Here is a 27,614-nt window from a genome sequence, read left to right as displayed (position 1 = left end):
TAAAAGACAGAGGAACTAACTTGTTATTTGTTTTTATGGACATAGTTTTGTTGCAAAAAAGAATCTTGAAGTTACATTGCTGATACATGAGAACCATTACATGTGTGCCACCATTGATGGAATTGCAATTGCGGCTAGTAAGACGCTTGCTAAATCTTGCTGAAGTTGGAGGTCACTAGTGTGCACCTGGAGAAAAAAATGACAACAGTGAAAATAAAGAGTGGAAAACTATTGGAAGACAGATTTGCACTGAATCTGATCCAGTAAAAAATATAAAGGTTTTTATTTTGCCTTACTCAAAGTTGACATGTTCTATGCTCTTAGGTTGGGGCTGGCAAAGTAATCAATGAACCGATGCGTATAGTGTGCATGAAAGCAACCTCATCGTTCTTGTTATTTCAATCTCCTTTAGTCCAGCCACGCCAGTACAAGCAGACATCTTTTCGGGGCAAATTGTAGTGCTTTGGTGTGAGGAGGAGATTGTTTTTCTTTTCTTTGTTTCTCTTCCAGCCTCATCTGCAGCCTGAGGAATGTCCTTCCCGTACGCCTACGGGCATTCCTTCCCGTAGGCCTAGTCTGGTCTTATTTCCATTGCTTAATGCACCGGGACAACCATCAGGGTCTATCATTCCAGTTTGCAATCTCAAACATTTGCGCATAGAAAAGAGTGGGTCAGAGAAGCAGGCCACATCTTAACATACTACTAACCCCACTAGATCTGCAAAGTCCCTTTAAAGGATGTATGTTCTTAGCTATGTATCTGAAGCACATTTTAATCCGGTCACGGTCCGTGGAGTGGGAACCCGGAAGACCGAGTAACAAAAGGCTGTGCATCATGCTTCCTGTCTATGTACTGCGAATGGGAGCAGCCTGAGCAATTATCAGCTAAGTGTGGGGTCTAGGGCTGGGAAAGGCCGTACAGCGGTGTGAGGGTGCATGGGTGGGGGGGACCCAGTGAAAGGGATCGGGAGGGAGATGGGAACAAAAGGCTGATCCTGCGGGTGCGTCCTTTAATCCGCATCATTGGTCTTTGGTTCTTGGCCTTCGATTCTAGATCCATGTCAATCATTTGGTTCAGAGGGGATGTCAGAGCGGGCGTCCACAAAGGTATGTTTAGCCTACAAGCAACACGATTTCTTCGTTATAAATAAATTCTTTGTATAAATTACACATTGGTTGATATTTCTATGGCATTTTGTAGTTTATTATATTTTAAAAATTCAGTGTGCTCTGAATTCAAGAACACAAACAATATAAAAAGATACACACATTGTTTATCTATGAAATTAATGAAAATGGCTGGATATTATTCACTATTCGCTCAAATTCAATATTTACCAAACATAATTAAGATGATGTCAAAACGTCCGATTTGTAAAGTTCAAAAGAACACAACGTGCTTGCAACCATTTTGTTCTGCCCATAATCCACAGTGAATGTTTCTGCTTCTTTTGAGCCCCTTAAGAAATTACTTCTGACTCAAATATTTTCATTTTGATTGGATTTAGAAAATGAACATTGAAATTTTATTTCACAAAGTACTTCCATTGTTAGATAGACATTGTGGTGACATTGAACTAACATTTTCATATTTCCAGTCTCTGCCTTTTCTTTTGGATCCACCCACCCCCATTTACTAATTCATAATGAATTTTGTAATCTATACCGATTTAAACCACAAATCACAAGAACACATCATATTATTTATTAAATGTTCAAATACAGTCTTTAAAAAATACAGTAATTAAGGCAGGATTAGACCTTTAGTTCAGAGGACTTGCCACTTTTCAACACATTTCTACCAAGAAGTAACACCACAACATTTTTTCTCAAAAGCAGATTTAATTTCCTTTTCAATAGTGAATCATTTACAAGGACGGGTTTAAATGCAAATAGTATTTATTTTGTTCTTTGGTTACTTATACCACACTATGTCATAGATGTACAAGAATAGAAATAATACAATTTCATAGAAAGGTTCAAAACATTGTTGTAGGGTAAGACTGGGACTTCATTTTCTAATAAGAAATCTGTTCAATGTGACTAGAAATGCAAAAATGTAGGATTTATAATTAAAATCAAAAAAACACGGTCTGAATAGGAGCAAACATCTATTTAACAATATGTCCAGAATCTATCAAAAACGGCGCTTGTGGAAGTTAGTGTCAACTCATCATGTCTAAGCTGGATATTTCTGTGTTTCCATCGCTTCGCAGGGCTTCGGTAACGTCTCTTCGGAAGACTGACATATTCTGGGTGAACCTGCACACAAAATAAAACAAAACAAGATACTATTAAACAGTTTCTCTGATACGGGCCACCTACAGCATGGCAAATTGGTTCGTGTTGCAGCCACTGTTTAAAATCTATTGAAAATTCGATAGAGACTTTGCCTCTTGATTTAATTAACTGCAATTGGTTTTATATAAACAACATTTATGGTTTACCTTTTCTACCCACCCCAGATCAGAAGAGTTTGTCTATTTAAGTTGAGTAACAAAACCCCAGTTGCTTCAACACAATTTTAAAAATAGATCAGTGCTAATGAATCCATCAGATATAGTTTTCCGCTAACACAATTTTAAGCTAAATGAACTGTCCCAAAAGGCTAGTGAGGAATTGTAATGTGATAGCCCATATTTGGGGCTCTCATTGAGGCTCCGAGGCCCAGTGATACCCACCCACCATGAGAACAGCTACCTGGAGATGGAAAATTGAGGATTCCGGAGAATTTATCTTCTGTAATACTCGTCCCTTCACCGTGAGACCTTCTCAGAGGAATTCTTTGCAGTTCACCTAAATCCTCCCGCCTCTTGCAGGGGAAATAGACCACCAATAGAATGGCCAAAGAAATCTTTTTTTCCCATGGGGAGGAATGGAGGTAGTACCATCTCCCCAGGTCCAACCTAAAGTTAAGGGTGTCCCCTCCTAAGTATAATCTAATTTATCCTGTGGGAGGGCATCCCTCTTTCCATTGGCTCGGCAGACAATTGCGTAGTGTAGCGTGTGCAATACCCACATGCAGCACTGGGCCCAGGGATCATGATCAGAGCGGGAACAAAAGTCACACAATTGATTATCTGAAGACAAGTGCTGCGCTAGTTAGAGAGGAACACAGCCCTGTTGTTGCATGCTAGCTGGTGCTGAGAAAGGAACGACACTTGCAGAGGGACCGGGGAAACCCCATCTTACACCGCAGAGCTGCACACTGGCAAAGTTGCTTTTGTCTGACTTCAGGATGGCAGAGTGACACTTTAAGCCCTCAGCCCCTGCTCCGCCATGCAGGAGGATATTATCAAGCTCCAGCTGAGACAAGTTATTAATTTAGATAAAACACCAGGCAGAAAAAGACTGTAAAGGGGGGAATACGATCCCAGAAGGAAGGACATGCGAGGAAGAGGCACAACCTATTTTAGGGAATATTAGATAATTAAAGCAATTTTAATCCTCATAACAGAGAGTAAGGCTCAGCCACTAGAATCTCAAACTGGGCTTCAAACTGGAGAACTGTAACAACTCACTGTGGCATATTAATTAAGATCATGCCTCCCCTCCTGCCCTGGAAAATTACCTGGTGCTCGGTTCAGTTTCGGTATGTACTAGACCACATTCCACAGAAGCATCGGTGTGGAATGCCATCACAGTGACATATACACGTTACAGCAATCGCACAACCACATGCCCATGTGGGACCACAGACCTGAAAATAAGAGAAGCCGCTGGTAATTCTGCGGCATATCCTGACTGTCAGTTTCAGCTAGCGTGAATGACGTCTCTGTTCCTGGTCTTCTGACTTCCCGGATTGATCCACTTGGCTTCTTTGCTCGACCGCACATTGGATTTGCCTTTGCAGCTTTCCTGCCAGTACAGTAATACACTACCCGGCTTAGTTCCTGGATTCTTTCTGAGGATTGCCTGCTCTGTGTGCATCGGATGAACTGTTTCCTTCTTCATAAAGTGACCTGTCCTCCTCCGTGTTTGACCCAGTTCTGACTGTGTCCTGCTCAGCTGGAAGTGTGCACGTTTTCCCCACACCTCTTCTCATTGCCTTGCCTTTCTGAACCATTTTAATGGATCTGAGTTCTGAACTTCAGCAGTATCAGTGCATGGACTATCTTTATGCTCCTCTGAACTGGTGCGCTTCGTCAGTTCTCCATCAGTATTGCAGTAGCTTGCATCTTCATTGTGCTGGTGTCAAGACCATTGCAGACATTGATTGTGTGGTAGTAATCACTGGCATCATTCATCAGGTGGACATCCTGATCTATAAACCTGGACCATCCACTGTCTCATGGACACTGACCTAACGCTTACGAGTTGTACTATACCTTGCTCTTTCTAAAAGGTTTCTTGGTGGGGCAGGGGAAAAAGGGAGAACCAGCTTTCGATAGTCTTACCCGCACTGAACTGCATATTGTTCTCTTCCCGCAGACAGGGAGTTAACCATGCAGCATTACATTACAGAGACTCCAGCCTCTGCACCTAATCCCATCACACTCAAGTGCAGAGTAATCTTTTATGAGGTGTAGTTGTTGCATTTCAAGGTCCCTAGGAAGGAGAGACATATACAGGAGAGACAGCCTGACCGTGAGAGAGGCCAGAGGGGAGCCCGCAGAGGCTTGCTTTAAGACCGATATTGGCAGCGACCAGACACAAGGAGCGAAAGCAGACCGCTTTTTAGGGCCTGTATGGCAGACGCAGCGAGTATACCATAGCTGGCTCTGGCGTGAAAGTAATAATAACAGTGCATAACAAAAATCCTAATCCAGGGAGAAGAGAAAACTGCTGTTAGCAATGTGTCAAAGGTATTGCTACTAGCCCAGGAGCGTGCCATGTGGCTAGAGAGTGATAGTATCAGAGATTGAGCTTTTGCTAAAGCAAGAGGGGAGACAAACGAGCTGGCAAGTAAAGTCAAGAAGTAAGCTGGACACTATAACACTGTGACTGTGGGAGCCATTATGAGTTTGGTGGATTTTCTACAGAAATACTGCTGCAGCTAAATGCCATCTCTGCTAGTAGTATTTCTGTAAATCTGGCCTATTCACAGTTTACCACTTACAGTAGTGGTATTTACTGGTATACCATTAGTGGTATTCCAGCAATACAACTGCCAGCAGTGGAAAATTGATTACGTACTGGAGTGGTTCATACAACTACTGTACACATCTTAAAGAAAAATGGGTACAGTCTGACCCTTTGATGCATTACATGGGTATGGCGTTGGTGGAGGGTGTCTGATAAGTCCACCTTTTCATCCCTTTTAAATGGCCACACTTGCATATGGTTTTACCTGTACTGCACTTCCTTTCTGTACAGTTAAAAAAAAAAAAAAAAAAAAAAGAAATGTTGAAAGTCTTTTTAGGGTCATTTGACAACGTTTACCTCCACTTCTGGGGTGAAGCTAAAGATGGGCAGACTTTTGGCTGCAATCCACCAGAATTATGGCAATACCTCTAAATCCTGAATACAGCAGACAGTAGTTCTGGTGTTGTTTTGCAAATGCTGCCACAAGCAATATTACCATCAAATTCCCAATGGCACTCTGTGTTTCAAGAAGGATGGTGAGCCCTCTAACCTTACACTGTAAGATGGAGCGAAGAAGCGTACTGGGCGCTGCATACCCTGACAGTATAAATTTGTTACAGAATCCGAAGGAAGATCCCGATTTACATTTGCAGATCAGCCTCAATCGTGACACCTTTAGATTGAGTATCCTAGACTTTTTGTTTAATCTTTCCCCTAAATACTATATTATTTAACCCCACCGTTCTGTTGGTACCCTGTCACCAGTGATCTGGGCATTGCAGAGCTTGCTGTAGTGGTGGACAGCCGGTCAGCTGAATTATCAGTGAAGGTGGTATTCCCACATCCATGTACTTGAGAGTCTGATTTGGATAAAGATTATTTGTGTCCTTTGTGCTTTTTAGAGGGGCTGAGAGAATCCCTTTCCTGGGAGACTTTGGCCTTGGTGGAGGAATGAGAATTTTCCACCAAGGAAGTTCTCCTCGTCTGAGGAACTCCCTTCTGGGGTGACTTGCGGCTGGAGGCGGAAGGTGGAGAAGTTTTAGAAGACGCCACTCCTGATGACAGAACTTTGCTATCACTGAGGAACATCAAAAGCTGCCTCTGCCTGACATGGAAGGTCTTGTTTGTGAATCCCTTGCATATCTTACACAGTTCAGAGGTGTGAGGTGGATGGCGTGAGAGTGTGAGTAATTGAGGAAGACATACTTTTGTTCACCGTCCTTGTAGAGGGACTTCTTCACTCTGCAGCGTTCCTTCCACACTCTTACCTTCTTCAGATGTAGAGATCACAAAAGTGTGAAGGCTGAGAGTGGATCTTTTCAAGTTAGAAAAAAAATCCGGATGCAGAAAACCACTGAATGAAAGTAGCCAGGGCTGTGCAACAGCAAAGAGATGTTTAAAACCAAAGATTTTCAGAAATGCCCTGAAAATACACTAAAAGGGCAAAAAAAGACCCAGAGACCTGAAGAGGTTTCCCTAGCACACCATGTGCAGTGGATAATCTGAGTTGACTGCCCTGGGACGAGTCCACACCTGACCCCCTTATTGGTTCGCAAGAAGAGGGTCACAAGGAGGTGGCTAGTCTGTAAGTTACAGGTCTATCTATTTGCGTATGTCATTCTATGATTCTGCTATGCTACCTATGGGTATCCAGGATTCCAAGCCTGAGGACAGGAGGATGCACATCTATTCAAGATTTGATGCAGTGGAAGGTTTACAGTTTGTAGATCTCTTCTCTTGTTTAGAGTGTTTCAAAGTGATCTGAAGTGGTTTCACTGTGACATGTTGGGGCTGTACAAAACACCCCTGGACTCTCCAAGTCTGCTCATCTTCAATTCATTACCAGCTCTTTCTCGTTCCGGCCCTTTTAATATATTCACCCATCTTGAAATGTATTCCTTGCCTGTCCGGCTCTCATCCGGGTTTGACTATGGTCTGAAGAGGCTGATATGTGACCTTTTGGTAAAACAGAGAATACAATTTCCAGAAAACTTTATAAAATGTCTATTGCTGTGATTTGTGAAAAATGCCATACTTTGAGCAGCAGGTTATTTATCGGTTTGTTGGATAAATTTTATGCACATTTTTTAAGCTACTGCAAATGTAGAAGCTGTTCTCTGGTCCTTTAGTAACGCCATCTAGTTTAGGTGTCCAGGTGTGATTTCACATGCGTTTGTTGATACATAAATTATCAATCTGTTGAAGTAATATGTATCATAATGTTGCACTAACGCAAAGCATTCCAGTCAATCCGGACACACGTTCTTGTCCATAGACAAAGTATCTTGTGAACTATGTGACTTTTGCCTCCTGTCCGGATAATCAGTTAAAATATGACTTATCACAAAATGTTTATGTGTCTATGACGTTTACCAGTTAGTTTCTGCTCAGGTCCTCATCTTCTGTTTCTCTAGCTAGACCACAGGGCAAACCTTTCCTGTATCCATTCCTTACCTTCTCAAAATGCAACTTTTTATTAAAACAATATTTTTGGGGGCTTGGCCAACTGCCATGCAGTGAGGTCGACCATCTATGGAGCTCCCACAGGATCCTGAAATTAGATAGTTAAATGTGCCCAATTTTCTAATAACTTGCACGAATGAGAGGTCGGATGTTGTGCTGATCGGAGACACGCACGCAGACGCTGGATCCTGAAGACAGAGGGGGGACGGAGTGGAGAAGAGCCGGGACGGTGGTGCCCAAAATGGCAGACGCAGCACCTCAGTGAAAAACACTCTCCGCCCTGTGCCGGCGTGTGCTGACAGAGAACTGAACCAAGGGCACAGAAGGGCTGCCCCGTGCAGCAGAGTGAGCCGACATCTGATGCCCGGCTCAGAGTAGGCTGTAAGTGCCTTGGGGAAGGAGTCCGGGTAAGGTGAGCTGCCCCTATTGGCGACGGCCCGGTGAGGCTGGAGATATAGCTGAGGCGGGTGGATGCTGCAGAGAAAGAGCCCCTGCCGGTGGGCTGACCTCCTGTCGGGACACAACTGCCACCCATGGGACAGCGAGTGGGACCTGCAGGACCCAGAGACCTGCCGGTATGGGAGCGGGAGACTTCCCCCTGTACACGGTAGGCACGGAAGCATGGAGGGTGGCCCTGTACATGTTGTGACATCTGGGGACAAGGGGAGGTGCACAGTGGTGCCTGAGTTGCGACCCTGCACCTGTCATCGCTGGCTGGAGGCCGGGCCTGTACAACTTGCTAGGAACAATAACTAAAATGGCAAGCACTACTCGGTGACAGCGGGAAGACTGTCTGCGTTCTCGAGCCAACACCCGTACTCCATGCAGACCGGCACAAAAGGGGAACACAGGATAAAAGAAGGCACACTGCACAGGTATAAAACAAGACATTGACGCCCTATTGCCAAAGGTGCCACATTTCAACAGGTACACAGCAAACTGGGGTGCTATATGGGCACATCAGCTGTATTGCTGTAAGGAGAAGGATTGGCGGGACTCCCGAGACACTGGGGGAGGGATGTGAAACACGGTGCTGCACACCAGTAATTGTGGTGCTATTGCTTTGATCAAGTGCTGCTCAGTGGAGAGGAAGAGGAGACATTTGGGGGACACCGGCTTGACATAATAGACCCCCGCGTGAGCAACCAATGGGCAGTGCACACTGACAGGCTGTGTAGACCGGTGAGGGTGATGGAACGGTGGGCCTGGACAGCAGTGGGGCCCGCATGGAGAATGTGCAGGAGCAAATCCAGAAATTAGTGCCACAGGACCGAATTACGGAACGTCTAAGCTGGGAAAAGGACAATAACTCCGTTAGTGGGGTGCAAAATAAAGCGAGAGAAGCCCTGGAGTGGGAGCACTACTTGGATAAAGTCAGTGGCAGTGACAATTGTGCAATGCTGTGTACCGGACCAGGGAACCATTTTCCTGGACATTGGACAACAGCGCCATAAACGTACTGAATCGTGGTTACAACATCACTGCCTCGCCTCGGAAAAGAGTCCAGATGCCTGACATGGGTCGCAAAGGGAAGGCCAGGCAAACCATTATGAAAGCTTATGCATGCAAGGGTGTGGACAACATAACGCAGCATAGAAACTCAGAACACATGGCTGTGTCACTGCGGTGGCCCTGCAGGAAGAAGGTCCCATCTTAGCAACGATAGCAGCACTGAAGACAGTGTTAGAGCACTAAATCGACGGAGTCATAGCGGATGTCGGCCTATTGCGTCAAGATGTGTGCGCTCTGGCAGACCGCCTAAGTACCGCGCAATTAAGAGTGCAAGACAACACTGCTAATATTGCTAGTACTCAAATGCAGGTGGCAGATGCACTTGCACAAGTTAAGATCCTAAAACACTGAGCTAAAGACGCTGAAGGGGGAGCACGTAGGAACAATGTCAGGAGGGAGAGGAAGGCAGACCCCACAGCCTATGTTGAGAACATGGTCCTGCAGGAGGCCAGCCCCGGTGAACTAACACAGGGATTCACAGTTGAAAGAGCACATAAATCACTGATGAAAAAAACCCGGCTGGGGGCTCCTACAAGACCACTAATAGCAAAAATAATTGACTACAAGGACAGAGAAAGAATCCTTACTTTCGCTAGAGAAGGGGGCACTATCACCAGAGGATCTTCAAAAGTTGGCGATCTACCCTGATTAAACAGCTTTCAACCAACAGCGTAGGGCAATGTTCGGACCGACCAAAGAACAATTGAGGCAAGCAAACCTGCGATACATGCTAGTTTACCCAGTCAAATTTAAAGTCCAGTATAATGGAAGGTAGCTATTTTTTAACACTCTGGACGCAAACTCCTGGATGGACACGCAGGGGATACAACAGCTCCCGAGTAGAGGCAACCATGATCTGTAGTGTGCTGACACGGAAGGAGGTTGAGAGCTCCCTCGATTGGTCCTCCCTCCCCCCTCAAGTTCGAAAAGAAAAGCATGCGAGATATTGGAAGAGAAACGCAGGGGCATGCAGAACTGGGACACAGAGACGGAGATAGGTGGTCAGAAGGACGCAGCTGCAAGCACACCCTGCTTGTAATTTGGGATGGCAGTTTTAAGGCATTGAGGTACTGCACGTTACACGGGAAGGGGGAGGCGGGTACAGGAGAAGTGGCTAAGCCCGAGCAGAAGGATCACAGGTGGGCTATTGTCGGGATTGAAGGGGGGGTTTTGGGTAGTTTTTGGGGTTGGTCAGTGTTGGGGGGGGGAGGGAAGATTTGGCAGTAGGTATGGCCAAAGGGGACTGTCTGGTTAGCTGACGGGCTGAACTGTGACCGATGGGACATTGGTGGGCATGGACAGTGGGTGGGTATCTACCCCCCGAACCAGGGAAGCATAAAAATATGTTGTATTGTGCAGGAGTCAGAGATGGGAAGTAGCTGGGTCCCTATTGTTGGGAGCACAACTTGAGGAGAGGAAATTGGAAATCCAGACGGTGAGGCGATGGGATGGAGGCAGCCCTGGGGAGATCACCAATGAGAAAGATGAATGGCATAGGGGTGATTGCCCTGAATGTCATGGTACTGAACAACTATGTTAAAAGACTACACGTATATGCGTATCTGAAGAGAATGGGAACGCCAGTTGCACGGTTGCAGGAAACGCACCTCACAGTCGATAGACAGGCTACGCTAGCCAGGGAATGGGGCGGGGCGGTAAGCTGTATGGCTCACCATATTCGGCATATGCCAGTGGAGTTCTCTTTTGGATTGCTCCATCTGTCCCTTTTCAGCTGCTGGAATTCAAAAAGGATAAAGAAGGCAGAATGGTTATGGTACATGGCCTGCTGGAAAATAAAGAAGAATGCTATGTGAATACATATGCTCCAAATCACGATGCTACAGCGTTCTTCAGGTCACTGCATTCTAAATTGGTCACATACAGAGGGGCAGCATGTGTGTTAGGGGTGTTCACAGTATTCGTTTTATGACGGTACGATAACCTTCTTGCCAAATGACGGTATATCATGATTATCGCGGTATAGCAGGTGGAGTTAACTGATCTTAACAAATATTTTCTAAAAGGTCATAAATTGACAGATGTATCATCACAAACAAAACCAGGCACCCAGGGCCAGAATTGGGCTTTTCAACATACTTTCCACTGAAATGCCTTGCTTCCACCAAACACAAACACACGTGTGGAGAGGAGGGGGTGGGGTGGAGGCCTGCTGCAACTGGCAAAGCAAACTGAATAGCTTTTCTTAAGTTCTCTCTCTCTCTCTCTCTCTCTCTCTCCCTCTCTCCCTCTCTCCCTCCTCCATCCTCCCTCCTCCATCCTCCCTCCTCCCTCCTCCTTCCTCCCCCTTTAGTTTACTTGTGGGCCAAAAGGTGTTCAGTAATCATGTTACCCTTTGGTATGGCAGCAGGGAATACCCACAGAGATGAGTGAATTTCGCAGTGTGACTTATTATATGTAAATTCAATGATAGAACCAGGGAAATCCCCCATTGCCATATGTTTAGAGAATATTATCCATTATAAATATATAAACCCCAAAGCCGCCACCCCAAAGTAAACCCTATTCCTTCTTGGCACTGTATCTATTCTTCCTATTGCTAACATATTGATTTTGTGTAAGGCACGTGTGGTTTATGCAATGGCATTAAAGACTGCTCCAACTGAAACTACTTGGCAGACGGCACATCCAACAGTGCAAGACCAAGACTGTGCAGCAATTGCTTACTGCAGCCTTTCCAAATCAGATTGAAAAGCACACTTAACGGTATGAACAGTATAACGGTATAAACAATGTGACGGTTATTATTGTTCAATTAAGTGGTTCACGGTATCTTTAACGGTATACCGTTATACCGTTACATCCCTAATGTGTGTGGGGTGGAGACTTTAATTTTACCCATAACATCCACCTGGATAGATCAAACGAGAAAAACAGAAAGCATGCACCTCTAGCTAAGGCTCTTGGCATTGTTTTACAGAATCAGTGATTGGCGGATGTTTGAAGAGTGAAGCATAGAGAGATGCAAGGCTATTCCCATTTCTCAGCCCCTCACGGGGTACATACGTGTATTGACTACATTTTTACTGGAGTGGAAACTCTAGGTGAGTTCGGGGACAGACTACAAGGCCAGGGTCCTGTCGGACCAATCCCCATTAATCACAGTATGGCAGGAGACCACGCAGAGACCCCCCGATACCCACTTGGCGACTAAGGGCTGAAGCCCTGCTAGATTACATTTTTAAGAACTATCTAGGGGATAAAATAGAGGAGTATTTTGACACTAACACAGGTAGCGTGGTGAAAACTGGCACCCTGTGGGATGCCTTTAAGGTTGTTATACAGGGAGCAGCTATTGGGGAAATGGGTGGCCTGAGGAAAGATATACAGAGGACAATGCAGGTATTGAAAATGACATTGTTAGGGAGGAGAATACCACAGAGGGAGTGAATGAAGGGTTGACAAAGTTATTGGGAGCTGCACTAGAAATGCATTGGAGAATAGGAAAGGTTGGGTAGATTTGACTAGACAAAATACACCCAGTAACTGCATGCAGAAGGGGATAAACCTAGGAGGTTGCTGGCATGGTTACATAGACGGGAAGAACCGAGAGATATGATTAATACCATTGTAGATGAAAGCGGGACCACTGTCAGGACACAGGGTGGGATTAACGAAATATTTTCGAGATTCTATGAATCCTTGTACCCGAGAGACATCAAGGAGGATGACAGCTATATTAGCAAAGCACTAACCCAAATAGAGCATCCACAGTTGAGGACCAAACAGGCGTTCATGTTAAAGGCTCCACTAACATTAGACGAGATAAGTGCAGTTATAGCTGAACTCCCAACCGCCAGAGCTCCGGGACCGGGCAGGCTCCCAGGAGAATTCTATAAGGCATACACAGTTGTATTGGCGCCAAGGTTCCTGAAAGTTTTCATGGAGGTATATGAATACAGAAGGTTGCCCAGCAGCTTAAGGGAGTGCACCATCGTGCCCATATTTAAACCAGGGAAACCCACACAAGATTGTGGATCATACCGGCCACTCTCCATGGTGAACCAAGACTGCAAGATTCTGACTGCAATACTGGTGAATAAACTTAAAACAGTGATAAGAAGTTTAATTTATACTGAACTTGCAGAGGTTACACCATGTAATAGATAGTAAAAACCACCTGAGAGACGACTGTGCGGTAGCCTCCCTAGACGCAATTAAACCTTTTGATTCAGTCCGGTGGGACTGGCTTCTGGGAACTCTGGAGCGGTTTGGGATTGGTACCAATTTTCTGAGATGGGTGAAAATTATTTATACTGCACAGAGGGCGAAAACAGGGAAACAGATTTCTGAAGTATGGGAAGTGCATAATGGCACTAAACAAGGCTGTCCGCTGTTACCAATTGCTGTTCATTCTGGCGCTGGAGCCACTGGCATCCTTTCTCAGAACCGAGTATGCAGAGGCGGGGATCGAGATAGATGGAGTGGTGCATTTAGTCTCCTTGTACGCGGATGATATGTTGTTGTATGTAAACCAACCTGAGCACAATCTACCACACTTATCATCGATCAGTTAGCAAGTTTTCAGGCATCAGGATTAACAGGGAAAAATCCAGCTTATTTCCATTGGCGGGGCTTAGAGGACTTACCATAGAACAGCTGCTGAATCTGGCACTGCGGTGGACAGTGAACACCTTCCGATACTTGGGAATGAATGTGTGGCATGACCCTGCCTCCTCACATATGAGCAATACACAGGCGGCTTTAAACGGTGTAGTCAACTCCATGAGATTCTGGAAGCGAGTGCCCCATGGAGTTCCGGCCAGGGCAGTGTCGTCAAGAATTGTGGTACTTTTGTGCCTCCTCTATCACTTTACTAATATACCTTATGATATAGCTGGATGGTTCTTTTAGAGTTTAGATACGCTGGCCCAGGAGTATGCTATGGAACACAAAACCCAGCAGATTCTGCAGTCCTGTACTAATACAGATTTATCAACCGGCACAGCGATCTCCCTGCAACAAACACATCATCCCGTGGCAGAGAAGAGCAGAGTTTCAACCATCTGCGTCGCAGGGCCACCTTTGCAAAACCAACTTTGCTCCCCTCCCACTATCCCCCACATGTTTAGTTTTGCATACAGGAACAAAAGTACCAAGAGGAAAAGTAAAGGTCAGAAATCCTGAGATAAGTGTGTCTGCACATGATGCCTGTCATACTAACCACTGAGAAAGATTATTTCCTTGTTCTAATAGATAGCTTTACGAGTCAGCCCAGAATGTCCCAAGTTTGCTTCGGAGCAGGACATGCCTCTTGAAGTAACAAATTAAAAACTCACCTGTCTCTGTTCTTCACTAAAAGATTCTGTTCTACGCCTTCCATAAGGTTCCTAAAACACAGGTCGAGGATTTCACGCTTGTTGTCAGGTTGGCTGTTAATTAAACTTGCCCTCAGTTCATTGAAGTACTGAAATAAAAATTCGAACATATTTAGAAACTAGTCAGGGAAGAAGAGGCAGAGTACAATCCAGATCCAAGATGTTTGCAACAATTTGAGTATTTTTTTAAATGCACAATTCTAGTGAAAAAGAAGTTGTTACTCATCTTAAAAGTAGCAATATTTCTTGGGACTGCTATAATCTTTGCCAGTTACAAAATAAATCTGTAACCTAACCACACCAATAATGGGTGAAATCTGGGCTTAGGTGTAAGGGGAAGATGGATATTGAATATGAAAGGGTGAGCAGGGTCAGAGGGGCTGACTGTGTTGCCAGCATTACCGGGTATGACAATACTATGGCTAAAGGTTGCTTGTGTGTTCTTGCATTCTTGCAGTTTCTTTAAATGCTGACACCAGCATAGAATGCTCATAAAGAACAATTATTCTATCATAGGGATAGAATAATTAAAATTAACATAATTCTATCATAGGGATAGAAAGAGCTCAAAGTGTCCTGAAATACAGGGAAGTGAACTTCTCTCCTTTTTCAAAGAAAGGGAATTAGCGCCTCTACTTTTCCTGGTTAAGATCTGCTCCACCATTGTGTTCTGTTTTCAGGTTAATGTTAAAGGATATTTATACCGCACACCACTGGAGTGGTCCCCTGGTGCTCTGGTGGTTCTGATAATATGGAGGGGAGGAGGGGTGAGTTAGTGGGAGTAAGCTGGAAAAGTGCAAGAGAGCAGTGATGTGCTGTTGGCGGACTCAGCCCGGTGGGTCCGTTGGCTGGGCTTGGGGTGTTTTACGGTCGGTAGTCTTTGTGTGCTCTTGTGCGAGTCCATGTGGGGTTTGTTTTGTTGTTGCTGTGTAGTGACGTTTGTGCGGATTGTTGTGTTCTGGGTTTATGGTTGTATTTAATTAGAGTTTGAGGGGTGTATGCAGAGGGGTGAAATTGTTAGTGGATTGATTAATTGGCATTGCAGTCCGGAAGTGAGGCGCTGAATTTCTGTATTCTCTCCAGGTGGGATGCGGGACCGTCTCTGCGTCTCTGTCCTGATCTGGGCCGTCTGATACTCACAGTCCCTTTCACACATGGCATCCACTCACATTCATAACCCTACCCAAGTTCTGCCTTGGCCACCTACGCGACACCTGTCTGTATGCAGGGAAGTCAGGCGTTTGTGCGTCCCTTCAAATCTGGGCCAGAGAGCATTCCCAATCCAGTCGGTGCACGGTATTGACTAGCCAAGGCTACTCCCATCCATATGTGGTGGATGGTTGCCATTCATCATCTTATTCACTTGTTTATGCAGGCTATCGGTCCCAGCCCCTTCGAAACGTGGCACATGCCAACGGTTGCAATTACTTCCAGGGGAGACGCCTGCCTTCATTGACAGTTCCATACGGTCAATGCCCATGCCATTGTCCACAACTTAGTTCAAGAGTAGCATGGTTCTCATCTGTTGGAGCAAGGAAGAATTGATGAGTGACATATCTTTCTGGTGGGTACTAGCTACACTATCCTGCACACTTGGTTATTTTAAGTTTTTTTAAAGACCTATATTGCATCAACCTGTTTCAAAGAGCTAGAAAGAACAGGAAGATGACAGACGAAATGTACATGGAAAGACCCCCTGATTTGTGCCAGTGAGGAGGCACTGCTCTAGATACCAATGCAGGCTAACATAGTATAAAAGTGAGAATGGAATCTCAACAGTCAAGAGACAGGTAAACTTTAAATTCCTTGTTAGAAATGCAAACACGTTTCAATAGAAGTGACACTTGTGCGGAGAATTAATGGCAAATGAAGACTGCGTGAAGTAAAAGTGAGAGATGCAGAAAAGCTGCACTGCTTCTTCAAGTGTGACACATAGGATTCAACTAGTTGGAGAAATATTGTGCCGACCAACGAAGAGGTTAGGTGCCGCGATTTGTAATGGACAACACCTGCCACAAGACATGTAGACTGTCTCAATGTAATGCTAGAGATGCCAAACAAATGCATTGTTTTACTTATTCACAATTTGACAAGTTACTTGCTTCATTGAGAGGCAACAGTGAAAACAAGGAGCTGTGCCTGCTGCAATGGAACTGCACAGCCAAGAAATACCAAGGCCAAAATGTGTCCGAAATGCAATTCAGCTTACAAGATACCACAGCCCGTGTTACAGAAATACATTTTAAACGCACAATAATTAAGTGTTGGAATGTTGTCCAGTGTTCTGCATGGTGCGCTCTTGCAGTTTTCATACTGCACATCAAGCAAAGAAAATTAATCATCATTGTATTCAGAATCGTTGGAATGTTAAGAAAAAAAGTCTCCGACAAGTGTCAGATTATTGTAAAGAATTTAAAGTAATTTGGTAGATGTTCTAGAATGCATTTTAGTGCACATATGTTGAAAAAGCAATGTTCTATTGATTTGGACAGCACTTATATTCATACCACACAGCCCTTTATCATGCTGACTTCAAGTTGACCTGAGTTTGAACTCAGAGGCAACTAGCCCTCCCACCTTGGGGAGTCTTTCCAGGGAATATTCTAATAAAAACAAACAGAACTAAGAACATGAAATCTGTGGGCTTCAAGGAAGATCAGCATCTACCAGGGTTGTCCAGCTCCAGGCCTTGAGGGCCAGAAACTCCCTCATTAATATTCATGAAGAAAAAGGTGCATTAATTTAGAATTTAGCATGCAAATTTATCTCATTAATAATGAGGGGTATTTTGAAAATCCAAAATGGATCCGGCCCTCGAGGCCTGGAGTTGGACAACCCTGATCTAGAGTATACAGATAGTCTATTTTACAACTCCGCCTCAAAGGAAAATACTTTCATTAAAAGGGACATTTTATAACTTTAGCTAAAAATTATCTGGCCATCTGGAAGCTAAGCAATGCAGACAGTGGTCCTGTCAAAAATGCCCGATCAATTATTATTCAAGCCTTCACAAATAGCTCTTTCCATTATTTTAATTTAATTTTTGTATTGTTTAAAGAGTGGTCCTACCTCGAGAACAGTGGCACGCTGTGCAGAGTATGGGTAGCTGGCATTTGGGTTGGCATCTTTCAACAGTAGCACAGTACTGTGAGCTCTGTGTGTCAGTATGTGCACCCATTGGAATTAGTCCTTGGTCAGGTGTTGTTGAAAGAGTCATGTTTGAGTGATTTTTGAAATTAGAGAATTTTGTCCGACACCAGCATCGGGTTCCATAGGGTGGGTGCATGTTCAAATTTCTGTGCTCGTAATTTACTCATGTAACATAACTCATGTGCTGAGCATGAGATCCCAAGTTAAATTACAGGTCATGTCTATCAAGTATTTACCTTGGTTAAACAGCAAATGTTATTTATCATTGACCTCATTTGCAAAAAGCATTCTTTAATCAGAAATCTGGATCTATAGGACTTGACACCTTTTTAATTTGACACTAAATTTAAATTCTATACATTAATCAGAAATTATTCAAATTAGACCAATTCATGACTTTATAAAGCAATATGCCAAATAGTAATGTTGCATACCCAGGCATATTTCGTTAAATTACCATATTGCTGCCACAAAGTATGGAAGAAAAACAAAATGGCATTATGCAGTATGGGAGTGAAAAAAAGCCTTTGCTCATGTCAAAAATATAGAAATAATAATCATCCAATGATGATTATGTGTGTGTGTGTGTATTGGATATGCCAGTCAAACTATGAGGAAACTCCCGATAGAAAAATCGGGCCAATAACAGTGTGACATAATTGAGACATAACCATGAGAATTTTAGATACTTTAGAAACAGCATGAGCACGGAGGACCGCATTCTGTCATTGGAAAAGCTGCAGGGAAGAACACCACCTGTCCTCATTTGAAGTATGCTGAATCTGGATGTCATCTGGAAAATTGAGATTTGGTTCATGAGGGATTGGAACCAATTTAACCAGAAGCAGTCCTGACTTAATGGAGGCAGACCTGGGGACTGTGTTAACTAGGAGATTTCAAATCTAAAGGGTCCAGGCTGTTCCTAAAAATGAAAGCATTTTCTCAAAAGTGAGTATGAAATTCCCCAATTTCCCCCGAATAGGATATTAATTCCCTTGTGACCATTTTTCCTATTCTTGTTAAGTCCCATAAAGGGTGGTGGTTTGGGGTGGTGTCCTCAAAATATATTTATTTAAATGAAAAGTAAAGAGTGTAATCTCACTGTATGTAAAACTAAGTGAGATGTCAATTCAATCTGACATAAAATACATTTCTGAGGGGTGTGTGAAATGATATTCATACACTTCTGTGCATTCAGTTCACCACTGTTTAAAAATCATAATCTCATAAAATTGTACCCAAACTGTTTTCACAGAAATAGTTAGCATTGGGCTGAAGATGTCCAGAGCAGAGCCTAATGAAGATAGGTTTGATAATGTGTGTGAAGGCCATAGCTATTTAATAAGGAATGGGAGATTAGAGGAAGTTTAAAGGAGTAATGTATATAGTGCAAATGTAAATCCCATGCAACCTCTCATTCTAAAATTGTACAGTTAGATTTATATGTGACCCGAAAGGGAGAGGAGGGGTATTTATACCCGTTCAATGCAGTGTGAAAACCATTCTCTCAGGCTTAGGTGGGTGGGGAGTAATTGTGTGAATTCTAAATATCTGACCCTGCTTCCCTAATATGAAACGTGTAGGTGTCTGATGTGAGTCATCATGAGCTTATTTTAAATGACACACTTATATAAGCTAACTTCAGTCTCATATTTACATGGGAAAAGGGGGAATGCAACAGTTCCTTGATATCAGAGGTTGCTGGTAACAACAGGGAAAGCAAAAATCCTATGTATTGTGTGCAAGTTTACCTTAACGTGTAGTTTAAAGATGCTAGCATATTAGAGAAAGAAAACAAAAGTTTCAAGAATGCTATTATTATGGCCTCACTGCCATGTTGATTGCTATGTGGCACATTCATACCCAATGGCCTGTAAGCAACAAAGTTACAATTACAATGTTTTAGTTATTCAGACATCAATGTGTATACGGAATTGATTATGGAAATGAGTGCTTGTTTGTGAGAAATAGTGTGACCAAAGCAAGCAGGTCATTTTCGTTCTTGTAGATCTGTGATTGTGTAACATTGTGGTGCCTTCCCCTGCATAAAGCTGGAGGCCACCTTTATCTTGGTTTCACCTTTAATTCAATTGAGAGTTGCACTGTAAAATGAGGAGGCATTAGAACGGTGTAGTCCGCCTAATGAAAGTAGCCACATCTTAATTCAAAAATATGTTACACATGAGAGTCGGCAACCTAGCAGACAGGACACAGCACATCCTCAATAATCATAAAAATACTTTATTTGGTTTAGGCATACTAATTACATAAGGGAGTCAAAAAGACAGGTAACTGGATCACTCACTTATCCCAAGAGTAAAAACTGGATTTCAGTTCTTGCTTTATCCTGAGGCAGAAGGGCTTGTCTCTGATTTACAGAAGCAGAGATTTACAGTTTTTGGCTTCAAAAAGCTGCCAAGGATCTACCTCGGAGTCTATTTATTCTGTACACTGGGCAGACAAAGAAGTTGGGTGTCATTGAGCAGAGATTCCTCTTGGGCACAAACTCTCTGAAGGATTGAATTGAGGTCCGAGAGACTTGTAGCTCCACAAGTTCTTATGAAAGATGCGCATCCTCTTAAGAAGGATTTGTTTCTCAATTGGGAGCCAATTTAATGCTTCTGAAGTCACATTCACTGAGTCTTCTGGATTTAGAGAGATTTGTCAGCATTTATGCATAGGTTATTTATGGACCGTTCCTGTAACATTTGAGAACAATCAGGAATATTGACAGAAGAATTGCTTGCTCATGGGATATTCAGAAGAATTTCGAAATCATCAGCCGATAGGTCTCCCAGACATTTAACCTAAGTGTTGAATAACCAAGCTGAAATTATTGACTCCTTGCGTACACCACATGACTGGCAGATTGTGGATGTGAAATTGCCATTCTCACTTGTGCCTTGCACACTTGAAGATCATTTTTAGCTCTTTTAGCTCTATGCAAATTATGGCCATATTTTAATGTAATCTGGCGTACAGTTTGGTTAGGTTGGCTGTATCAAAGACAGCTGATAGAGCCAATGGGATCAGAATACTGATTTATTCCTCACTACTGCTGCTAGAATTTTATCTCTCATGAAGAGGAGGTGGGTTTCGGTGCTCCTTTGTGGCCTGAAACCTGACTGATTGGCATGTGAAATGTTTTTTCTTTCAAAATAGGCCTTACATTTTAAGTTATTTCAAATATTGTATCCATGAAAGAGGTATGAGAAATGGGGCGGTAATTCACTGGAAAGGGCAGGTCCAAGTGAGTTTTCTTCAGGAGTGGGGCAATAGAAGCTGCTTTAAGAGCTAATAGGATAATCCCAGTCTTCAGCGAGGTATTAAACTGTGCTGTCAATGGTTGGGTGAGTATGGATGGCTTCCTTAAGGAAGTTTCCTGAGTCAAGGTTATCCTGTGCAGTGGAGCCCTTGAGGTTACAGGATAGTTTAATCAGTTCCTTAAGTGAAAATGCGTTAAAGGTGGAGAATTTGAGGATGATTTATGATTCCTAAAAGGTAGTGTGATGAGTAGAGGGAATTCATCCCTTCTCCATGAGGAGGAGCCCCTTCCTGTGAGGCTAGGGAGGTGAGCTTGCTCCGCAATACCCCCTCTAGTGGTGGAGGCAAGTGGGACCTCCCTGGGAAAGACTCCCCTTTGGACACAAGGACTCAATTTCCCGTGAGGAACTCTCTCAAGCTATACATACTAGGGTCTACTTGCGATACTGCAAAATACCAGAAACCATATAGTATCAGAACTGGGACGAAGAAACTCCTAATGAATATTGTTATATTTTGCACAAGAATCATGTCCTTGTAATGCAGAATGGTCCATTCACTGGGACGAGGACGTTAAACAGTGTGTGTCCAGAAGAAGGAGAACGAGAAGAGAGCGAAGAGAAAGCAGATTGCATACGCAAGCTGTTGAAGCCCCCATCCGGCGCAACACCTGGAGATGCAGAGGAGAGGAAGCAAGCGAGTTTCAAACTCGCTCGAGGCTGCAGAACGGAACGCTAGACTTGCAGTGAGAGCACCCAAAAAAATGGAAACCCAGGAAGAGGTGGTTGTGAGACCACAGAGGGAAGTATGTGGTGGACAGCCGGTCCGAGTAATGTCGCTGATACCACTGGCAGGAGAAGAAGGTCATTCTGAGTGCAGATGAGCAGGCGAACACTGCGACACTGTAACGAAACAGAAGAACAAGATGAGACAGAAGGAGGTTTCGAAACACGTTCCCCTTCAAGAACAAAGGGAAAGGGAAACACAGTAGTAGTAGAGGGAATCATTATATCACGCAGTTCACTCATCACAGTAGGAACTATGAAACGAAGTTGAACATGTAACAAATTAACTACAAAGATTGTGATTCCAAGAAGCTATTGGTGAAAGGCTGAACAGTGTGAGAGAAAACCAAGACAGAATAATACCCTGGGAAATGGGAGAGAAAGCTCATCCTGTACAAGACAATGATAACAATAGAAAGACAGGAAGAAATGAATCAGAGTTCAAAGGAATTAAGCAACTGAGCCAAGTTTACCAAGACAAGTGGAATCGTTATCAAAGAGAGGAAGAATATCAAAGTAAGATCCCCTGCCAACAATATGCAGACAAACAAGGCCAAGAACATACAGTTAATAAGGAAAACTCCATTACCCAATTGGGGAACTTCAAAGACTGATCTGAGAGACTATTTGCGGATTGGATATTAAAGACTGATACTTGAGGTACCTTCAGGCGAAGGGGGTTATTCTCCTGACCTAAGTTAGCTTTCGTAAGTGGTAGGGTCAGTTAGGATAATTTCTGGAATGCAGACTTATTTCTTTGGGACACTCACGACTGACAAACAATCACCTTAGTTAGTAACATAGGTAGGGACCCACCCACTGTGATAGGGAAGGTTAGGCCTTCTACTGTTACTTTAATAAAATATCATACATCATGCTATTTGAGAGTCCGTGTCCTTCTTCTGATGCGCCAGAGTAGGTTGATTTGAACTGGTTTGTGGTTGGACAGACTCTTGGATCTAGGAGATTTTGTTTTGGAAGCTGATGCTACTTTGCAAGGAAGATCTAATGAGGCAGTATGGATCCTTTTACTTTGCAGAGGATTAATTAACTGGGAGGAGCTTTTCAACACTTCTGCAGATTTATTCTGAGCTAGGGTTATGCTTTTTGAGCTAGTGAGATTTTAAGAATGTTTTCTTTTTCTTCTCAATTGTTCGGTGGTAGTGTGAGAAACGTCCAGCTGTCTCCCTGGTTAGTTCCCGGGGATCTGTCAACCAGTTGGCCAAGACACGGTCATCGCTATTGGATGCAGTTCCTAGGGGTGGACCAGTGAGGGAGGATCACCTGGATGGGGGGGGGTCCTCAGTGAATGGGAGACCGATGTTCTTTCAACACCTTTTGCCCTCCCTACCACATAGGATGTTCCAAAACATTGCCCCCCCACTTTCCGACACAAACACTTTCGCACAACACAAAAGACAACAGACTAACACCAGAGACGTTTACCTGATATGTCCCAATACAAGGGTCAGGCAAAGTCAGGCAATTGACAAGAATCACACAGACCTGATGGCCCATCCTTTCCCCACAGGGATAAAAAGTGGAGCACAAGATGAACAAGGCAGACTGCATGACGAGATAGCTATCCAGGCACGGCAGTTCAAGAGGAGGAGAAAGGCAGCATATATCAGGAGGCTGACAAGGGGAGACGTGACCTTGCCCTTTCCAACCAAGAACCGCAAAGGTTCTGCAGAAGGAAACGTAAGATCGCGGACAATAGCTCAAGTGTGTTGCAGTAGATGTCAATGGTACACAGAGCCTGCCTTCGCTAATAAGCAGGTCCAAGTGAGGCGCCTGCTACCGTGGTACCGGTCTTGACAGATATGCTGAAAAGTCAAGCGGTTCATCACAGCCGGTGAGTCGAGGGGAGAACCGATAAGAAACCGAACTGCGTTGAACCAAAAAAAGCCAACAGCTAATTTAAACTTTGAAAAGCTTAAAGATACTATTGATGACAGAAGGGGAAAACCAGCAACAGAGGAGTCCGGCACCACGTCGGTGCTCATGCAGGAAACTCTGGCCGATTACCAGATGGTAGAGACTACCGTAACCAGAATGCCTTGGAAAAAGGCGAGCAGGGGTCAAAGTGGTTATACAGGGGTCTTGTAAAATCCTCTGTACAGGCGAAAGTCTTTGACCGACAGATGATTGTGAAGCAAAGGGAAGTGAATCCTGCTTGGTGAAACTAATGCATGAACAGTGTGTTGCAAAGGCTGGCAAGAGTGAACCCGGCAGAGAAATGCTAACAAAGAGGGGCGAAGCCTGAAGTCCCCATGAATAGTGTGTTAAACGAAGTAAACCCGACCAAGGGGTGTCCACAGTGAACTGTCTGTAAACATTGTCGAGAGTGAACCCAGCAGAGGCAAAGCCCGAAGAACTATTTAAAAAGACACTAAGATTCGTGAATGCAAGAAGTATTAGAAGACCAGGGGAAGTGCATTGCCTCCCTTGTCATTTGGGTCCGTGCCCGGCCGAGGGAGATCCATGGGTGAAAAGCTATCCCCCCAAAGCTCATTTGAAAAGGAACTGGAAAGCTCAAGCATGTGCTCTGCTCAGGAGATCCACTTTGTCCCGTGCTTAAAACGTGCAGAATGAAGATCCCTGGCCATCACATCCTGACTTATTATTTGTGAAAACGTCTTTCTTTATTGAAAATCCTATCCCACACTCTTTCTTTAATTAGGATTTGGCAGTATTTTTTTTTAGTATAGGCCTTTTACTTTCACATGACGCCACTAGGACTGTTTCATTTGATGGCCGAAGCTTGGTCTCACCCTAGATTTAGGTTAGGCGTTTTTCCACCCTGCATTTACAGTTTAATGAACACCCTTGAACTGTGATCATTTGTCTGTCTTTACTGTTGCCAACATGAGTTTCTTAAAGTAGCACATGTTCAGGATTTTACAATTAATTTGTTCCTGGTTGTTTTTAGACTGTCACCATATGCGCTGGATTTTTCTGACAGCCCTTTATATCTGGGCCATATTATGATCAAACCATTTATTGACTTGCTTCACTTGTCATAATGGTCTGAAGATATAATGAAAGTGTTGGTAGTTCTGTTTTTTAAATCTCTGGCCTTTGAGCATTATTTGCCAACGTGGATCGAATCCCTGGGGGTCTTAATGTCCCCCGATTTATTTATGCACTATCGTTTCACCAATAATGGGGGTGGGGGGATGACCCACCGCACCCCCCCCCATTATGGAGGACTGTGGGGTGCAGGGGACAGTAATGTATTTATTTTGCTGGACATCTATTAAAGATGACCAGTGAAAAATACCATGCTTTTCTTCTGGGCCCCTCAGCACCTCGCATACACCCATAATCATGTTGATTGTCTTTGTGCGTTAGGTGCTGTGGGTCCTAGGGGACATGGATGTTATTGTTTTACTGGACATCTATGATAAATGTCTAGTAAAAGGTTCCATGCCTACCCCCTCGGCCCACCAGCACCTTGCATACACTCATAATCATGTTGATTGTTTGCGTGCGTTAGGTGCTGTGGGTCCCAGGGGACAGGGATGATATTGTTTTACTAGACATCTATGATAGATGTCTAACAAAAAGTACGTGCCTGCCCCCTGGGCACCCCATCGCCTTGCATACAGACCATCAAGTTAATCGTGTGCGTGTGTGGCACTAGGGCCCAGGGGGCAGGTATGGCATTTCTTACTGGGTATGCCCAGTAAAGAATACCAGCTCAGTCCATTGGGATTCCTAGCACCTCACATGCAATGTTATGCCTGACCCCTAAGCACTCCAGAACCTTGCATGCACACATAATTGATTATCTGTGCATGTGAAGTGCTGGAGGGCCCAGTGGGGAGGCATGCCATTTATCAATAGGCATCTGTGACAGATGGCCAGTAATAAATTCCATGCCTGGGCCCCCCACCACCGCGCGCACACACACACACAATTGACGGTGTGCTTGTGAGGCGCTTGGGGACCGAGGCGGGAATGGCAGTTGTTATTGGGCATCTATGCCTAGTAAAAAAGGCCATGGCTGTACCATGGGACCCCAGCAACTAACACACATCTGCTCCCTAGACCTCTAGCGCCTCACACAATCACATTCATAGGCATGGCATTTTTAACTGGGCATGGATGATAAAGCAAGCATGATGAGTGTTATTACGTAGCAAGATTGACATTTTCATACAACCAGTCTAGCCATTTCTTACTGTGGCATGACATTTTGTATTGGGCATCTTTGATAAAACAAACAGTGCTATTATGTAGCTAGACTGGCATTTCAATGCAGCCAGTCTAGCCATTTCTTATTTTGCTATGACATATTGTATTGGGTATCTTTGATAAAGCAAGCATGATCAGTGGTATTATTCTTACTGTGGCATGACTGACATCTTTGATAAAAAAACAAGCACGATAAACGTTATTATGTAGTTATACTAGCATTTTGGTGCATCCAGTTTGGACATGTTTTCATACTGTGGAATGCATTGGAGACAGTGCCATATATTGGCAGAACAAACATGGACATGTTTTCTTATAGTATCATTACAGGCATTATGCACAAAGAAAACATGAGTATGTTCTTATATGGGAATACTAGACTATAATGGTGCAGTCAGCATGGAAATTTATGGGCACAGCCAGCATACACATGTTTTATATTGACACATATTTTGGGCAAAGGCATCATGAAAATGTGTTGGAAAAATGCTCCTGTCACTGTTGTTGACTTGCATCTATTAGATTTTTTCATGAGTCACCCTCAAAACCAATTGCAAACTATTTGGTTTCTACCTAATTTTTCTGAAAAAACATCGGGGAGAACCACCCCAAAACCACTTTGATTGGTTTGGGCTTCCTCGCTACGCATGGTCACCATGGCATATCTGAAAGAAATATTTACACCCCTGCACTTAAACAATTCACCAGCAGCCACTGTATTTATGTATATGGGTTGGGGTATATAAACATACTGGTCCTGTGCTAGGTTGTGTACTAAGTTATTTGTGTAGGAGCAGCTGCATCCACACAATGTGTGCGGCTATGTCCTAGACCACAATAAAAGTACTATTTGTTTCAAGATTGTGCTTGTACGCGCATGCCCTCTAATATTCCTACATTCCATTTTACAGTCCATTGGAATAATTATTCTTGCAATGTATTCAAAAACAAAATCTGTACCATACAACAGATCATACAAAGCAGACCAAGCAACGACAACATGCAACCCATCCAGCCACCCAAGGAACACAAGAACAAACTCCAAACAGTCCCCAAATATCAGTGGAGACATCTGTCAAGCTGGTAAGCAATAGCAACAGAGGTTCGATCCCCGGGTCTGCGCTTAGAAATCTCTGGGTATTAAGCACGCTATAAATAACCTATCATATCATATCAATCCTCACACAAGAACGCCAATGGAATACTACAGAAACTTCTTCAACCAATCACTTTGAACAGGGAAAGTACAACGATCATTCAAATCAGCATAAATCAAACAACTCTTCAACGACACAGCAGGAAACGTGGAGGACCTTGCCAACTATAGACCCATCTCTAACATTCCCTACCCAGTGAAAATACTGGAAACATACGTCTATAGAATATCAAAAGAATTCATAGATGGGCATCAACTGCTGGACCAAGCACAAGTAGGCTTCAGACCGATGAGAGGTACGGAAACAGCACTGTTTTCAATCTGGGACGACCTTAAGACTAACGCAGACGTTGACAAAACCACAGCTCTAATACTCCTGGATCTCTCAGCAACATTGGACACAGTCAACCATGAAACCCGCATCAGGAGATTGGAAGAAATAGGAATCACAGACTTAGCCCTACTACAGATTAAATCCTTCTTAACAAACCAAACAGAAACCGTATGGATCAAGTCTTTCAAATCCACTACAAGGAAAGCCACCTGTGGAGTACCACAAGGATCCGCCTTCTCCCAACTGCTCTTCAACATATAACTGATGCCGCTAATCACGCTCATTAAAAAACATGGCCTCACTTGCTACAATTATGCTGATGACACACAGATTGTTTACAAAATACAAGACACACAGTAAGGAAACACAACCCTGGAAGAATGCCTGCA

The 27,614-nt window shown here is 43.8% G+C and overlaps 1 protein-coding gene across 1 annotated transcript in view; it reads right to left on the bottom strand.

Annotated features, from left to right (window-relative positions):
- Positions 1–1,822: 1,822 nt before the first annotated feature.
- Positions 1,823–27,614, bottom strand: part of RANBP17 (RAN binding protein 17) — a 2,111,817-nt gene continuing 2,086,025 nt past the window's right edge. Inside the window, exons 27-28 of the mRNA XM_069654335.1 lie at positions 14,298–14,425; positions 1,823–2,262 (exon numbers count right to left, since the gene is read on the bottom strand). Of these exons, the coding sequence (XP_069510436.1) occupies positions 2,166–2,262; positions 14,298–14,425 (225 nt within the window). The 3' untranslated portion in view covers positions 1,823–2,165. The remainder of the gene's footprint in view (positions 2,263–14,297; positions 14,426–27,614) is intronic.

The sequence above is a fragment of the Ambystoma mexicanum genome, chromosome 3q, assembly GCF_040938575.1.
Source record: "Ambystoma mexicanum isolate Mex_15411 chromosome 3q, UKY_AmexF1_1, whole genome shotgun sequence".
In the NCBI taxonomy this organism is placed as follows: domain Eukaryota; kingdom Metazoa; phylum Chordata; class Amphibia; order Caudata; family Ambystomatidae; genus Ambystoma; species Ambystoma mexicanum.
This window is presented reverse-complemented; position numbering and strand designations above follow the sequence as displayed.